The 17,272-nt window shown below is 36.5% G+C and overlaps 1 protein-coding gene across 2 annotated transcripts in view; it reads left to right on the top strand.

The window, feature by feature from the left end:
- Positions 1–17,272, top strand: part of SRBD1 (S1 RNA binding domain 1) — a 212,456-nt gene that overhangs the window by 51,740 nt on the left and 143,444 nt on the right. For both annotated transcript variants that reach the window (XM_067565079.1, XM_067565080.1), the window contains 3 exons: positions 1,857–1,960; positions 8,407–8,514; positions 16,615–16,772. In XM_067565079.1, the coding sequence (XP_067421180.1) occupies positions 1,857–1,960; positions 8,407–8,514; positions 16,615–16,772 (370 nt within the window). The remainder of the gene's footprint in view (positions 1–1,856; positions 1,961–8,406; positions 8,515–16,614; positions 16,773–17,272) is intronic.

The raw sequence follows: 17,272 nt of genomic DNA, 5'->3' as shown, positions 1-17,272 counted from the left end.
TAACCGAGACCCTTTTCAATGTACATATTTTTTTTCTGAATAGGTTAAATTGAGTATTAAATTATAAAGTTGGTAAAAAAAAAAAAACATTTGCTAATGAGAGAAAACTTTTTTCTAAATTACAACTCAGAGCATTTTTGCTGCCTAGTTATAAGCCCTTGTAAATAAAGTGTTTTAATGAAAATTTGACCCTTAATAATGTTGTGAATGGTGACACTATAATTCTGTATCAGATTTGCTGTTTGTCTTGAACATCATTTTGATTTCACTTTAATGTGACATTTAACTTTGTCTCTTCTTTTATAAAATTGGAATAAACATGAAAGAATTTGATTTATTAAAAACGTGTCTTTCTAATCTCTGCATGAAAACATTTGCTTTGGCAGTCAAGGTACCCGATGCTATGATATTTCACATGCAATTTTTATTATTAGCTTTGTTGTTCAATGATATGTCAGGCCTGGTATGTCACAAGCACAGTAAAGCTGAGGAATATAAATTGGTACTATGTCCTGGAGTCATTTTAAACCAGTGTATTTAACATATGTGACATGTCTGAGTTAGCTAGTGATTGAATTAAAGTTCATGATTGACACAGAATGCTCTGTTGTGACAGTGCTTAGGGCCCGTAACATACAGCAACATGTGCAGCAATACAGGAATGTCAACTTTTAACAGCTTTTTTTTTTAATGGTATCTACACTTCTAACATTTAAGGAATATGTGGTGGTGGAATTTAACTTAGTGGAAAATAGGGAAATAAAACTAAAGTATAAAAACCAGTGTTCTCGTCTATGCAGTTGCATGCAAATTACATGCTTTACATTTATTAAGTCCTTTATTCTGAGATTATATTGCCTAAAAGATACAAATATAAGGCTTGATCCATTTAGAAAGATTCCCATTGACTTAAATGGGGTTTAGCTTAGGTTCATAGGGACAAACTTTCAGTAATTACAATTCAGTATTGTGATTCCAGTTTTGCATGTTAGTCACAGATGCCCATAAAAAACCCAGAATGTGTATTCAAATAGATTTTTTTCTTTCCAGACCTGCACCTAGTTCATGAGTGTAAGTCTGTATTTGTGCCCAGATTCTTTCTTTTGTGAGCGCATTTAGTGTGTCTTCAATATGTGCAGTGATTTAAAGGCTGGTATATATAGTAATATTAATTTGAAAATTTAATCTGTTTATGAGCTTTCCTAGGGGTGAGTAATGAAAAGTTCAACTTTTACAAATTAAACTGATTACCTTCCTTGTCACACATTCTGCTACACTCTGACTGGTTTTAATTTGCATTGCTGTCAGTACACATAAGGAAACCAGGAGCATAAATGTAGCTCTGTCTCTTCTGTAGTCTCCTGTTTTGATTTGAATCACTTTCCATTTTGTTTAGTGAGAGTTTGAACTGGGGTTGTACAAGGGCAACAGCCAGTTGTTAATTCACTGATTAATCCACTGAGGTAACTTCCTGTTTAAAAAAAAAAATATATATATATATATATATATATATAAAAATGTATTGTCTGTCTGTCTGTCTCTCTCTCTATATATGTATGTATGCAGACGTGTGTGTGTGTGTGTGTGTGTAAAAGAGAAACTGGATTCTCAAAATGATATTGGAATTGTTTACTCGTCGGAAACAATATACTGTGTTCTGCTATTGCGTGATTTTATCTAAATTAAATTTTGGATGTTATGTATACAAACCAATACTTTGTGAACTGATTTACTCTACAGCCAGCATGACTTGCTCCAGAATGTCAAGCAAATGTGTATACAAATGTTGACTTGATAAGTTTATCTTTTGGGTATTTTGTGTGTCATCTGTCTCTGCCATTTATGTTTGCACTCAGATTCTGGCCATTAACCGAGGGGAAAATCTGAAGATCCTGACAGTGAAGGTCAACATTCCTGACGGGGTGAAGAATGAATTCTGTAGGTGGTGTGTCAATGAAAGGTCTGTGTGTGTGTGTGTATATATATATATATTCTTATATAACTTATATTTTTCTATAAACAGCTACATATTAAAATGCACTTCACGTCTTGTTACATTAAGAAAATAGTTTAAACAAATGTTTAACTTATTAAATTTGTGCTAGCTAGCTCTCATTCTGTATTTCTACCTACTGCAGACTTATTATTTTGAGGAGGAGGATGTGTTTGGCTGTGTCTTGAGAATTCTGGCAGCATTCTCTAAGCACCTCAAATTCTAAAATATTTGAAGGTATACTTTGTTAATGCATTTTGAATTTTTTACAGTATGCACTGTATACAGGGACATGTGGTAGAGGAACATTTAGGATCATATATTAGTATATTTTGAAGCTCTGAAGCATCTGGCCCAGCCCTGTCAGAAGACACTATACAGGTTTAGATTGACCATTTATCAGATGCACTATGGCTTTTCTTATGTTACATTGATATGTATTGATTATACTATCTAAAAAAGTCTATCTTCATTCATTCAAAACTTGTGCCAAAAATAGGAAAGAATTTTCTTATTTCTAATGAAAATTAAACTTTAAAAAAAAAAAAGAAAAAGAAAGTGAAACTACTTCAAAGTCAGTATACAGTTTGATACTTTGGATTGCATTCTGTATACTTTCAGGAATTTCATTTATTGATATTGTTTCTTAAAAATATTTTTAATTACTTAAAAACCTAAATACGATTTGTTTTCCCAAAGCTCCCATCACAGATGTCCTGGCAACTGACTGTGTATTGTTTATGTAGGCTAGTGGTTAAAGCAGAGAACTGGGAATCAGAACTCAGGTTCTGTTTCCATTTCTTACTGAGTCTCTGTATGACTTCAGGCATGTTACTTTCTCAAATTAACTTGTCTATTGTAAGTCTTGTTTAATGTTTGCCAAATGCGCTGAGAATCTGTGGTGAAAGAAGTGCTCTAAGTCCTGGTTATAGTATTTTTTTCTCCTGTGCATCACTATTTCTAGGTCTTGGTGCCGCCCCTTCCCAGCTCCCTTCCCTTCAATGTCAACTAGAGCCCAACTATCTGCTTTGCAAAATAATAATCTCCTGATCTTGTTTGTTCATTTTGCTTGCATACAAAAAATGTCTAAGACTTGGGTTTTCCAAGGATTCAAAGGGTCTTAGGCACCCAATGCCAATTGTGAAGGATCCTTGGAAATCCTAATCTTAATGTGTAAAATTTAATTAATGTGAAATAGTGCACAGACAGGAAGAAAGAACTTGCTATTGGCTGAATACATAAAGTGGGTAAAATACTACGATATGCAATTTAAATTATACACTGCAGAAAGTGAATAAGTGATTAAAAGTTGTTTGCTCTGGTAGTACAGTGTTTCTTAATGGTAAGGTCCTTGGACTTTTCAGAGCTATGTCATGATTCTTGATCATAGTTAAAAATTCATTTTAGTTCTTATATATGCTACAAACCAAACTTTCTCCTAGCATAGTATTGTCTACAGTGTAGGCAGGAAATATCTGTAACAGTCTTAAAAAGTTGCATCTACAACAGAATTCAGCACCAGCGTGAGTCACTGCCAGTAGAACAGATTGTGCTGGTACAGGAATGACAGTTTAAAATGAAAATTCAGATATTTTTAGTTGTTATATTTTTGTGAGTCTTCCAGGGCTAAGAGGAATAAAGACCTCAGAAATTGAACCTTCCATTCAAGAAGGTCTTTATGGTCTTTCTTACATTTTTCTAATTAGGAGCCAAATTATTTTCTCTCAAACAACAACAACAACAAAACCCATAGAAGACAATTCCATTATATCTTAGTGCATGAAAATCTGTGCTAGTTTCTACACTTTCCCACTGGATCTACGCGTGCACATTTGATCACTAGAAGAGTTTCCTGGTGTTATTGAATATGGTTTCTGCTCCACCCTTGGCTAGACTTCTTCAGCCTTGTGTACCGGTCAAGTTACTCTGATGATGTTGGCACAGTAGGTCTGAACAGGAGGATGAGCATAAATACACTCCCTGGAACCACAAAATCAGAATTTGACAGGTTCATTTTAGTACCTCATTCATTTCATGTACAAATGGAATACCATGGAGCTTACCACATTAGACCAAACCTAGGTCCTCTCTGCTCTGTGGTAGTATATATACAATGCACCAAGTCTACTCCTGTGGTTTGCAGCCCAGTCAGTATTCCCTCTGCTACCTCTCTCCATCTCATATAAATTGATGTCTATAAATTGGAGAATTGGAGGTAGTCCTCTCTGATGACATTATTACAAAAGATTTTTTTGCTCTATTATCAGTCGGTTCATGTACAGTCACACTTCCAGACTGAAACTCATCAGCAGTTCGCATAAGTATTTCTCTCATTTCTTGCCCTGTGCTTTAAATCGATACTTTAAATACTGTATATCTTTGGAGACTGATTTTAAATGATTCTTCAACTTTTTATCATCTTGCTGACACATGTGCAGGAGACTGTCATACAGTATACAATAGAACCTTGATTTTATTAACATCAGTCTTATGAGTGATTTTTCCTTATAGAAAACAAATAAAAAAATCACATAATAAAAATGAAAGTAATGAAGAACATTCTGAACAATGAAGAACATATTACATTCTGATGCCTTTAGTGCACTGGAAATTGCTTTGCAGTGGTTTGAAGGACAAGAAGAGAACAATGACGTGCACCATACCGCAACTCATGCATCATACCTACTGTAGTGTTGAGATGTTGATTTTACAAACTCCTGGATACCCAATCATTTTGTACAATAGGGGTTTTACTGTACTGTCATTCTGAGGTGAGTCACTGCAAATCCCAAGGCTTTTTTTCTTATTCTTGTGCCTCCTGACATTTGAAGAGAAACTCAAGTCCCTGATATGCACAATTACCTACTTGTTCACTTGTTTCTCATCATTGCATTATCTGAGTTCCTTCCAATTACTTATGGAGGGAACATCCTGACACCCCTCTGAGTTTGGGAAGTGATGAAATTTTACAGAATGGGAACTAAAGCACGGAGAGATTGAGCTACATGTCTAAGGTCTCAGGGAAGCTGGTCTCAGAACCAAGACTAGAAACCAAATATCCAGAGTCTAGAAAGTGCCCGTACCACAAGACTATGCTATCGTCCAACTTTTAAATTAGTAGTAATATGCTAATCTTTAATTTGTTTTTCTCTGGCAGTCTTCAGCGTTAACATGCCATTGAGGTGAAAAGGGGAATTGGAGGGTGACATAGGCCTCTTTGAAGACTCCATAACCACTGATGTGGTGTAATTCAGAAGGGTTGGAAATTAATTTAAAAAAATACATAAAATACTGAAAATTATAGTGAAACTCATTGGGATGAGCACCCACCCCAGAACTGTCTTTGTGGTTGGGATCAAATTCTAGAAAATGGCTGGTTTAACCTATCTTGAGATCCAACCCCATGCAGTACCCCCTGACTCTGCATCCAATCCCCCTTACACAACAGGACCACACTGATCACTGAGAAGGAGGATGGATTTGCTCCAAAGTGTGATTACATTCTCAGATGTTACTCTGTAAAAATAGAATCACTTGGCTTGAGTGGAGGGTGGATTTTTTTCCATCTGTCAGGATGAAATTCTCAAAACCCACATAAAGCCAGAGTGATCGTGCGTTAAATACTTGTTCTTGTGGGTGACTTCCACCTTCCATGTATAATTAGCTCAGTTTATGGGAAAATAGATTACAATGCTGTCTTTTTGACTTAGGGTCTAAAAGACAAGCTGCATTCTTTTTGGATCAGTCACCGTCACTGGTAATGAAGTTTCCTTAATTGAACTTTAATAATTCTGTTGATGAGTGTAACCAAATAGAATCCAGCTCACTGCCATAGCTGTATTTGCTATGCAGGCATAACAGGAGTGCAGATGTATTTTCCTTAGTCCATAGAGTAAATAGGAACATACAGAATATGCTATTTTCATAGCACTTTCCTGACTGTTGCAACACTTAAAGTATGTTAGAAATGTATTAATTCTTCACTAAATAATGCAGAAAAACTACTGTGCTGAGTGGAGATTGATTAGGTTCACATGATCTTTCAAGAGATATCTAGATGTGCTTTAGCTCCATTCTGGTGTTAAGCTTTGTCTGTGTTCCGTCCCCCCCCCCTGTTTCCCCCCACAACCAGTAATGGAATATATGTATGGGTTAAGAAACATGGTGTTTATTCACAGGCTGTTTATTGAATACATCTTCTGGATGTTTTTAGTTTCATGACGAATTTTAGAATTTTGTTCTGTGGTATTTATAGGACTTCTCACTGAATATCACAAAATCACTTTATTAGTCATACCTGGGCATGCAGTCAAAAATATCTGCTGTGATGAGCTATTTGTGGATAAGAGTTCTACTAATCAGCTTTAAAGAGAGAGAGAGCCTAATGTCTGCTGTACAAATGTATTATTATCTGCCATCATTTAGTCAGTTTTACCACCTGTATAAATTTCTGATTATATAATTGGATAGCAATGAGTGTGAAGGAAACCTTGTGCCCCTTTTTATGTGTATATAAAAAAAGAACCTCTCTGCAACGAAGTATAATAAAATCGTTGGCAAAAACTGTTAGTACAATATTAAGGTCATATGGGTAAGCACTCAAAATTCATGAAATGGTAAAGCTCATGTGATCTTCTCTCTCTCCCCTTGTGTGTATGCATCAAGGTAGTGTTTAATTAGATGATTACATACCACTTCTCAAATATACATACATAAGAAGAGAATCCATTTCAGGAGATAATTCCTTAAAAAACTGAAAAGGTGTCTGCGCTGTTTCAGAGCAGTTTAGAAATCTGGATAGTTCTAAACTAGTTTTGCGTGTAAGTGCAGCCCAGTCAAGATTAATACTCTGAATCTTTTAAAATTTAGCATAATTTAAACTGCGCACATACCTGGACAGGTTTTCAAATGGCCACAACTCTGTCCTGTTGTTAAAAACAACTTTCTGAAATGTATCCAAATGTTTCCAGAAATCCTTGGAATAGAGAGCAAGCCTGGAAAAAATTATTCTAAAAATTAAAGGTTTGGAATGGTGTGAGCTTTAAAAAAAACCAGGTGGTTCTAATGAAAATATTGGTAATGTTTAGCTAGGCTAGAATATAATAAACCCTGCAGTTGTCCCTCTTACCCCCTGCTGTGGACAACTGCAATTCTCTTGTATCTGGTAATTGCATGGGTTCTCGCTAATAATGTTGCCCAGAAAATAGCGTGGTGAGAATCGAAACCTTGGATCTGATCACACTTGAATTTTGGGGAGGCTTGAAATTTGGATCTGACTTCTGTGATTTGGGCTGATGTCTTCTAACAAATCTTAGCAAGGCCTTGTCTATCCACACAGTTGTGTCAGAGTAGACAATGTGCAAGATGAACATGGTTTACAAAATGCTGGGATATTATTTTTGAATGAGATTTTTCTGGTCTCTGGAATTTGCTTTATAATTTAAGCATATCATTAATAGAACAAAGAGAAAATGCATATACTGGATACAAGTTTGTTCTTTAGCTGTTCCAAAACAAATAGACTGTTTTCACTCAGAGAGATGTTAAGAAAATGTTTCAACTCAATTTTGAATTTGTTTACCGTTAGCTGTCTTTAGTTCAGTACTTCAGCTTTTATTTGACCTCTGTTGCCTTCCTTATCTAGCTGCTCTCTATTCACATCCATAGCTCAGTAGTGGCCTCCACAGGAAATGCTTTGTCACATTTGTGGCATTGGGGAATTGGAAATGAGGCACATATAATGGAAATGTAAAACTGATTTATTCATACATTTGGGATGAAGTTTGACTGGGTTCTTTTTTCTTTTCAGTCCAAGTGGAAGGGAAGTTTTAATTTATTTTTGTAGTCTTTTCTTTAAAATGAAGACGGTCTGAAATACCAGTTCCCTGAAAACCCATAGTACCCTCACCTTTTCTGACAGTAAAAGGCTGGCCAGATTACAGTGCCCTCTTCAATTCCCTATTGAAGATATAATTTTACAGTAACATTGGTGCGGTAGTACCAGCATTTATAGAACATTATACTGAAGCAATACATATTAGAGTATTGTTTTGGTCTTTATTTTTTCTCTCTCTAACTGCTGAAGCTTCTTCTTTCTTATCTCCAAGGGATCTTCCATATTGAGGATAGGGCAAGAAATAATCAGCTTAGTTTGCAGCAAGGAATTTTAGGAAAACTTTCTAACTATAAGAATAGTGATTCACTGGAAAAAAGAAGTTTTTGAATACCTGTCATTGGAGGTTTTTAAGAACAGATTAGACAATCCCCATCAGGGATGGTTTAGCTATCCTTATTCTGCCTCATTGCGGGCAGGATGGACTAAATGATCTCTTGAGGCCCATTCCCGCTCTACATTTTGGTGATTCCGTGTGGTAGAATTATTTAATGCTGCTCTTTGGTTTTTTTTTGTACAGATGGAGACCAAAACGCTATGCAAAACCAGAGTTAATGAAGATATTGCATAATTCAGTGGAAGATTCATATAAACGTCTTATTTATCCTCTCCTCTGTCGAGAATTCAGGTAAATACTACATGACTGTTTGTTTTCACAAAACCTGTTGCCACATAGGATTTAGTATGTATCATTCAGCTAAGTAAAATTAATAATGATCAATTTAGCCTGAAATAATCAAAAAGTGGTGAATTATCAATCTCAGTTCTCAAGATGCAGTTTTCAGCCCCATCCAGGTTAGTCTAAGTAAACAAGTGGTCTGTGTAGAAAGAAAAATTTTGACCTGCATTACATTGTTAATAATACTTAGTGCATGGCAAAATAAAGTGTATCTATCAGATTTTTTAAATATTCTGTAATATTCATTTTTTTTTAATTGACGTTTCACATTATTTCTAGCAATTTTATTTGAGAAAAGCATTTAAAATGGTCAATAACTAAACTTCGAGAGGAAAAAGCTATTTCATATGTTTGCTGTACTTTTCATAATATTTTTACCTAACAAATACAGTTTAGCGTTTATATTAGAATACTATAAACACATCATTATCCTCATCTTAACAGGAAACCTTTGTCACTGAGATTGTCCTAGACATCTGTTATTTCCATTGCACGATTGCCATTGCAGTGATGCTGTCACTGACATTGTTCTTACTTCATTTCTCTTACCTGTCTGAAAGAAACTGACAAAGTAATTGCTCTGGCTGGAAGTGGCCCATATATTTGTCATCTTCACTACACGATAAATATAATAGTCATAATGTTGGTTTAATACTGCACTATAGGTATTGTGATGGCTCTGGAAAATAGTCTCATTTTCAATGACATTGTAATAGCTGTGTCATGAGATGAAGTGTCGCATGCAAGATATATAATACTGTTTAAATAAAAAGGAAATTAAATAAAAAGGAAGTAAAAATAAAATTCAGAATTTAGTAACATTTAAGTCTATTTTGCAATTGAAGGGTGGAAGTTAACTACATAAGCAGGCTTCAGTGTGATTGACTTAAATATCCAAATCAGATCACGTCTTAATTAGGCTGCCATGTTGGGCTTAATTTGTGTCATTCCTAGTTACAGACTCTGATGTGTGACTGGAGCCTTGTCTGGCCTGGATTTTTACCCATTGATACAGCTCCCCCTTGCTTGGAATCAGGATAAGTTGCACTGGTGCAAATCAAATCATATCTTGCCTTTCCCCATGTGTTCTTTGGGGTCGTATCACTGTAGCATCTATGCTGGCCACCTGTAACTGTAACCAGGACACATCCCCAATGTAGACCAGGCCAGAGAGTTGGGACTTCTGGGATCTGTTCCCAACTTTGGCACTGATTTACTCTGTGACCTTGGGTGAATCACTTTTCTTCTGTGTTTCCTCATTTGTAAAATTGGATTAATAGTACTCAAAGGGTTTCTTATGAGGCTTGGTTATTTAGGGGCAAGTTGTAGTCTCAGATACCCACTTGGACTCGCATTATAGTAAATTGAAAGCTTATGTATGGGTGTGTGAAGGCAAAGTTAGCCCTTAAAGTTTGTAAAGCAATACATGTAAAGCTTTAAAAGCCACCTTGTGAATGTGCTTGGTAACTGCAGCCTGGTATGACAAAATTTCACATATCCCCTGATCATGAGCTGAGGTGGGGATTCCCCTGAAAGCATAACTGGCCACATTTACAGTTGTAGTAGATCCCATTTGTCTGTCTCTCTCCCTCCCACAACTCCCTAGAGCACTTACGGCTTTTGAGAGAGTGGGGAAATATGCCCCTTTTCTTCTTAGAGATGGAAGGTATAGGCAGGGATGAGGTTGAGATGACACTAGATCCAGTTGTAAAGGTCAACTTGCTGCAATTAAACTCTCATCTGAGCTGACTATGTTTTGTGATGTGTTTTTTGGTTTTGGTCTGATACTAGAATCACCCAGGCTTATAGACGCTTTTGTGGCCCATTCCTCTTCCCCACTTTCCCTTTAACCTCCCTCAAATTTAACTTTGAGTTAAGATTGTTACAATAAATACACCCCTTATACAAAATATATGACAAAAATTTTGGCTAGTTGTGGAAACTACCATAAATATTCCATTACTTTTACAGTTAATACATTGGGTTAAGAATAATATTGATGTGAAAAATCCACTTTATGAGTTGCAAAAACAGCTATAAAGCACGCTCTCTGGATAGACTTTCCAACTCTTATTAGTTACGGCCTACTTTTTCAAAAGTAACTATTTTTGTGTGTCTTTAATTTTTTGGGTGCATCTCCTGAAACAGTCAAACACATTTTGATTTTTAGATCAGGCCCCTTGAAGTGTGTCAAGTTGGCTATCCAGAACCAATAGTCACATTTTGAAAATTTAGGCCTCATGTAACTAGAGAGCAATGTCCCTCTGGAAAATATCTGCTTAGCAGTGCTCCTGCTTCTATGTATCTTTGAGTTGTTTTATGGGCAATTGCCGGTTACTTTGCAGACCAAAATTGCTCCAATTCGTTTGACTGGCCACTTTCATGATAGATCTTTGGATGGGAAAAATGCAGTAACTGGTCTGCTACCTCATTTCGGTGCTGAGGAAGCTATAAACTTGTAGCTATAATAAATATACTTGTATATTATACAAGATATAATAAATAAACATGTAGCTATAATAAATAGATCTTTCCACTTTATTTTAATAGCTAAGAGGTCCTGCATCCTCTTAGCTATTAAAATAAAGTGGAAAGGTTTATTTGACTGTTGTTGATCACAACTGTGAACATCATCTTGTGGGGAAGCCAGATGCCAGCTTCCTTCAAATATGTGAGAGCAGTTGCTGTTTGCAACCTGCTCTAAAACAAAGTTCACTCTCTAGAGTCAGAATTTGCCCCTTTCCTGGAGCTTTATTAACAAGCTGGTGGCCTGTGATATAGAGAAGGTCGGACTAGATGATCTGGTGGGCCCTTCTGGCCTTAAACTCTATGACTCTAAGCTAATAATACAATAAAAGTCCTTAAATCAAGCCTTTTCCCCAGGCGTGGCTCTAGTGTTCCTATCTCTGTTCAACCCACACTTTAGACTCAGTCTCACCATCCTTATTTTTCGGTGGGATAATGAGCCACCTGCCTCAGTGAGTCACCAGCACCCATATAACCCTTGCCCAAAAGGAAAAGCACCTGCTGCCAGCGTAGAGGGTAACAAGCAAACACCCTCAGTGGTTGTTCAGCCCTTTCTGAAAGTCATTGCATGGCAGTGCCCCTATTGTCAATTATCTTCCCATCCCTAATCTTGGGAAAGATAATTGAGGAAGCTATAGTGAGATAACCTTAGACATCTTTGATCCTTTCAGTCTGGTTTTGTACTGGCTTGTGGCATGGAATCTGAATTGCATATATACATTGATCTTCTCCTAGTAAGAAGGTAAAGGTCAGGACTCTGTGCTTATTCTTTGAGATGTGTCAGCAGTCTTTGATACGATTGACTCACATGAACCCTGTCTAGACTATGCCAATCTTTAAATGGCTCTGCTCTTTTCTGTTAGAGAGAGGGAGAGAGATGACAGTGTGTGTGGTTCTGGGCAATTACTCATATAACTTAATCAAAAATCTGAGGCATACTTTAGTTTTTCTTTATTCCTGTGCAGGAGGAATGAACGGTATGAAGGTTTTATGAGGACCTAGATAGATAAAAATGAGCCATCTGATCTGAGGCCTGTTCTTCTGAATTTCACCAGGCTTTAGCGATGGGAATCCACTTAACAGTGAGATGACCAGTCAGCAAAGTAGGAGAGTGACAGAACTTGAAATCTGATTAAAGAAACAAACAAAAAAACCCTCCATGCTTTAGTGGAAAAACCATGTCTGGTTGCTTTTAACAAGATTCTTACAATGGAAAAGGTCAACATCCAATTATTTAAGGGATATTCTTGAAAAACTTGGTTATAGTTTATCTTGGAATAATATTCATTAATGACCTGGTTCTGTCCATTCATTTTTAAAGCAATTACTTGAACATTCCTTTTTTTTTTTTTTTGGTCTTCATGTGTTTTTTTACATGGTCTAATGAATGTTATATTCTGTGTTAACTATTCAGAAGTAGCTGTTTGGTAAATAGGGATTAGGTGTGCATTAAAACTGCTTGCAGCAACAGCTAGCTTCATTTAGCTCTGCTCAGTCACATGCAGTCATGGCTACTTTTGCAGTGATGTGGAATATATTTAATGGTGTTGAAGTAGCGTGGTGTAGATACAAGAATACACTTTTTTTCACCAAACCTTCAATGAAATCTTTATCACCTGTGTATAACGTGTGAGTTTGCTGCAACAGTGGATTAGTGCAATTTTTTGTTTTGCTTTTTAAAACAAACAAATATACAAACAAACTCTGGATCAAGTTAAGTCTGGAGTTCAGTCATAAGTGAAATAAGTATGATGCTTTCAGTTTGTTCATGAGTGGAAGTTTGTCCGTATCTTGCTTTTTGGGGTAACTTGGAGTGATAGGCAGTTTCCGATTAGGAATGGCCTGGAACTGGAATGTTATGGGCTGAGTGCTGAAACAGAACTTCTGTGGGGAAGAACATAGAGCACCTGCCAGTACTATTCCTGGCTCAAGACAGTGACCCATCAGTTTCTCACATTTGGGACCACTTAACTTCTCTCCTTTTTTATCCTCTCTCTCTTCCCACCAGAAGTTTTGCTTTGGAGTCTTGCACAAGACTGCTAAAGTATTTTAAAAACCTCCTTTTAGTGTTAACATCTCCAACTTTTTTTATTAATAAGCGTTGCAGCAGCAGGTTTCCAAGAATGTATTAAAATTTTTGCCTCTAGTGATGAGAAGAAGGCGAGAACTTGCCAGCAAGACAATTACTTTTATTGTTTCATTTCCTGTCTTCTACTTTCCTTTCTGTCAAATGTCATGATTGCTCAGACTTGGTATAATAACATCCAGCAATGCTTTTGGCACTTCAGAATACATTTTATTTTGTTGCAGTCCTGCATGGAATAATTTCATAGGGATTCAACCCAAGTGATGAGGTGAAGAAATATTTTTTTTAAATGTATAATCCTTTCCTAATTTTCCATATTCTCTCAAAAAGCGTTGGAGCTCTTCCCGTCACTGTTATTCATAGACACTTCTTTTCTATGCATCTCATTTCACATCTGAAGGTCTCAAAGAAAATATTGCTCACGCTTTGCACATGGAAGCTGGAGTTTGGAAATGGAGTTCAAACTTTAGAACCCTAATCTTCCAGTTGTGAATATAGATGTCAGTAGGCCAAGATTAAGATAATTGTCCTTATTAAAATACTTCTGTTGGCAATCTGATGACTGAATGCAACTGAATTCAAATGCAGAAGTAAATTAAAGGAGTATCCATATTCTTATATATTGTTACTATAATCATCGTAGTAAATTTGAAATAATGATTTGTTAAATCATTTAAGAGGGAAACCCCTTCCTCATCCCCCAACCTTATTAATGAGAATTATCAGAAATTAGAAAAACACAAAGGTAGGCATTTTATCATATTCGATGCACACACACACAGTGGTGTGCTGAGAAAATAAAGGGGAAATAAATGTCACGCTACCTGGGACAGTTTCATAAAGGATTAAATGATTATCCAAAATTTAAAATTGAAGGCCAGCACTTGGGATGGTGTGTCATATCACTGGTACAAGTGCTGCATGAGAAGCAGGTAGAGAGAAAAAGAAAGGTGTATATTTGAAATTAAAAATATAGGATATTAAGTAATAGAAAGGGCATATGTTATATTCTTCACACTGTACTATTTCCTGTTCCTATAAAAGTTTCTGTAAATCCAAGCCAACTTTAAACATGTTTCCATAATCTGTACAAAACTAATAACATGGTTAGGGGCAAATCCAGTTCCTGCACAGATCTCCTTGGTAGTAGAACTGGTATATTCTGCTGCATATGAGGGGTGTATATCCTGTGGGTGATACAGAACCTACTTTCTTGAAATAGAGGAAAGCCAGGGCCGGATGATCTTTCTTTGTGCAGATTCTCCAGTCTTCACCCCACACACCAGGATGGAGGATTTTTCTGCGGTTGGGCTCTATGGCAGCTGCTACAGCGCAGTCATTCTGCTACCTTCTTCCATTCAGTGGAGACCAGAGCACAGTCTGTTATGTGGCGTACCTTTGAATTGGTAGAGTAGCCTGGGGAATGCATGTCAATGTTGTATACTTTTCATAATCTCCCTTAGATAATGTCTGTGCTAATTTTGTGTACTTCATACAGAAACAATTCCAGAGGGATTTTCTTTTGCACCAAGGATACTTTTTCATAGAAATGAAGGGAAACATATGGGTAGTTATGTCTTTCTGAGGCTACGGCTACACTGACGGCGGCAAAGTCACCGCCGTCAGATCGATTTCTGTGGATCGACTGAGCGGTCAGTAAAGACCCACTCAGTCGATCCAGAAATCAACAGATGAAGACCACCTTCACAAGTGGCATATCGCTGCGTCGATGGGAATGTGGTTCCCATCGGCGCAGTGCAGTGTAGACGGCGCACAGAAGAGGACCAGAGAAATCGTCGGGAGTTACGCAAGTTTTTTGCGCAGCTTGTGTAACTCCCATCGACTGCCGCCAAATCCCGGAGGTAAGTGTAGACAGGGTCTGAGTGTTGAAGGGACATCACTCACTTGAAATCTAGTCTGCTTTTCAGAAATCAGAGTTAAAAGTAGTTTCACGTTCTACATATGTCCATGAGTCTGGTACCAGTAGCTGTGGTTTTACAGTCCTATTATTTTCTTATCTTTTTAAAATGTCTTTTCTCTTCATAGTTGCTCTATATAAAGACGCTCACAAACTCAGAATGGACTAAATCTTTAGGGAAGCAATGGAACTGAACAGTCATAAAATGCTGTCCAATGCACAAAATTAATTGATTTTGTAGATGAGAATTTTTACATATTTGATTGTATAGAAAAAACTATAAGGAATTACTTTCTTTAGTTTCGATATATAGTAATCGTAGTTGTTTCAATGGTACGGTTATGTGCAGAAAAGGGTTCCCTTTTGACTGACCCAAAAGACACACATTCATGGGGAAAAAAGTGTGGATGCTCATAGTTATATGCGCGCTTACAATGCTAGTTACTGTATGGCCCATCATACTTCCTTAATTATCCTAATAACTGATCACATTATCCAGGTGGTGTATGTATGTGTGCACATGAAAAGAGAAGAAGCCACTGAATACTAAAGAATAAATTTTGTTTAATAAACTTTTTTATTCTGTAAGAAGCGTAAACAACTGACGACAGATTGTTATCAGTCATTCTCTTCTTGGCTGTTGTTGACATACAAGGCACATACTTGGCATACTTACACCTAGGAAAAATAGACATTTGTCTCAGATAAACAAGAATATTTTTAATGCATGATGCTAAAATCATGGAACTCATTCTTTAGTGCTCAGTGGCATATTTCTTTTTCCTGTCAAAGATCATAGAAGAGAGAAAAATAGAAAATGTTTTGTACCTATGAGTTTCTGCTTTGCCTACATCCAAGTAAGCAAATGCAGAAACGTATCAACTGCACTGTTGTTATTTTGCATTTGAACTAGTTTATCAAGTCACCAATTTCAAATACAGTTGTGAAATACTGTAACTCATAAACAAGACTTGGCTGTCTAGTGGATCATAGTAATTTAGCAGTTACAAATAGAAATGACTATCTAGTCCATTTCCTGCTTAGTTGCTTAAACCATTTCTGCTGGGTAGTAATTTTCTCAGTAACTAGGAAATTATTCCAGTCTCTGCAGGCTTACATTAGAAGCTGAATTCATTGTAGGTGTTTCTCAAGGCCAGATTGATAAAGACCAGAATACTGTTCCTCTGCAAGTAGAAACTCAGCTTTGAGTGGAGACTGCTGTCTAGTCAAAAATTTAATAGTGGATGTGTGAATATAAGGCAGAAAAGGGTCTTTACATAATTTATGGATAACTGCAATTGCAAACCAGTTACTGATGCTACTTTCTTAGGACTGCAACCAATTTTTCATATACTATTCCTGTTAAAATAAATGTGCCAAGGTGATCTATAGTGCAATAGTGGATGGTAATGAAGAAATAATTGAAAATGCTTCAAAAAGCATGTACTTTGAAGCAACTGAAAAATGTGTCTGAAAACTAATCAGGAAAAGAAAACCTTTTTGCTTTCTACCTTCTCAGATCAAAGTTAACATCTGATGCAGAGAAAGAATCTATAATGATGTTTGGAAGAAATCTTCGACAGTTACTTCTGACGAGCCCTGTGAGAGGACGTACTTTGATGGGAGTTGATCCTGGGTACAAACATGGCTGTAAGCTGGCAATCATTTCACCAACCAGTAAGTTTAAATTCCAAATTTTCCATCAGCTTTTAAAACACTGTTTAACTTTAGAAATTTACTGAATTATAGTAAATGCTAGTTATAATACAGTATACTTATGCATGGTATCTATTTTCTGTCTGAAAGACAATTTAGTTTTTCATGTTTGCATGTTTCTTACCCTGCAAATTCCTTTGGTAGCGTGGGATTAAACGCTATGAGCCTGAGTCTCCATTCCCTTGTCTAGTCATTTTCACCTGTGCAAAGTGGGAATAAACAGTTTTGCTCTCTGGTGACACAGTTATGAATAATTAAACAAGGCAGTTGGAAATCATACCCTCAGTGTATTACAGCTTAAATTTGAATACTTGCTTCATAATTTGGTTATTTTTCACAAATAACTTGTTTAGACACTTGGAAATAGATTTCTTCTCTGCTTGTTTTTCTTTAATATTGCATATTTTAAAGTAAACTGGTACTTAAGGAAGGTGCGAGACTCAGCAGCTCTGGAGATCTGA

Source organism: Emydura macquarii, unplaced genomic scaffold (genome assembly GCF_026122565.2).
Source record: "Emydura macquarii macquarii isolate MOO-44397 ecotype Brisbane River unplaced genomic scaffold, CSIRO-AGI_Emac_v2 contig_2676, whole genome shotgun sequence".
Taxonomy (NCBI): Eukaryota; Metazoa; Chordata; order Testudines; family Chelidae; genus Emydura; species Emydura macquarii.
Note: the sequence above shows the minus strand (reverse complement) of the source record. Positions and strands in the feature narration are given on the sequence as shown.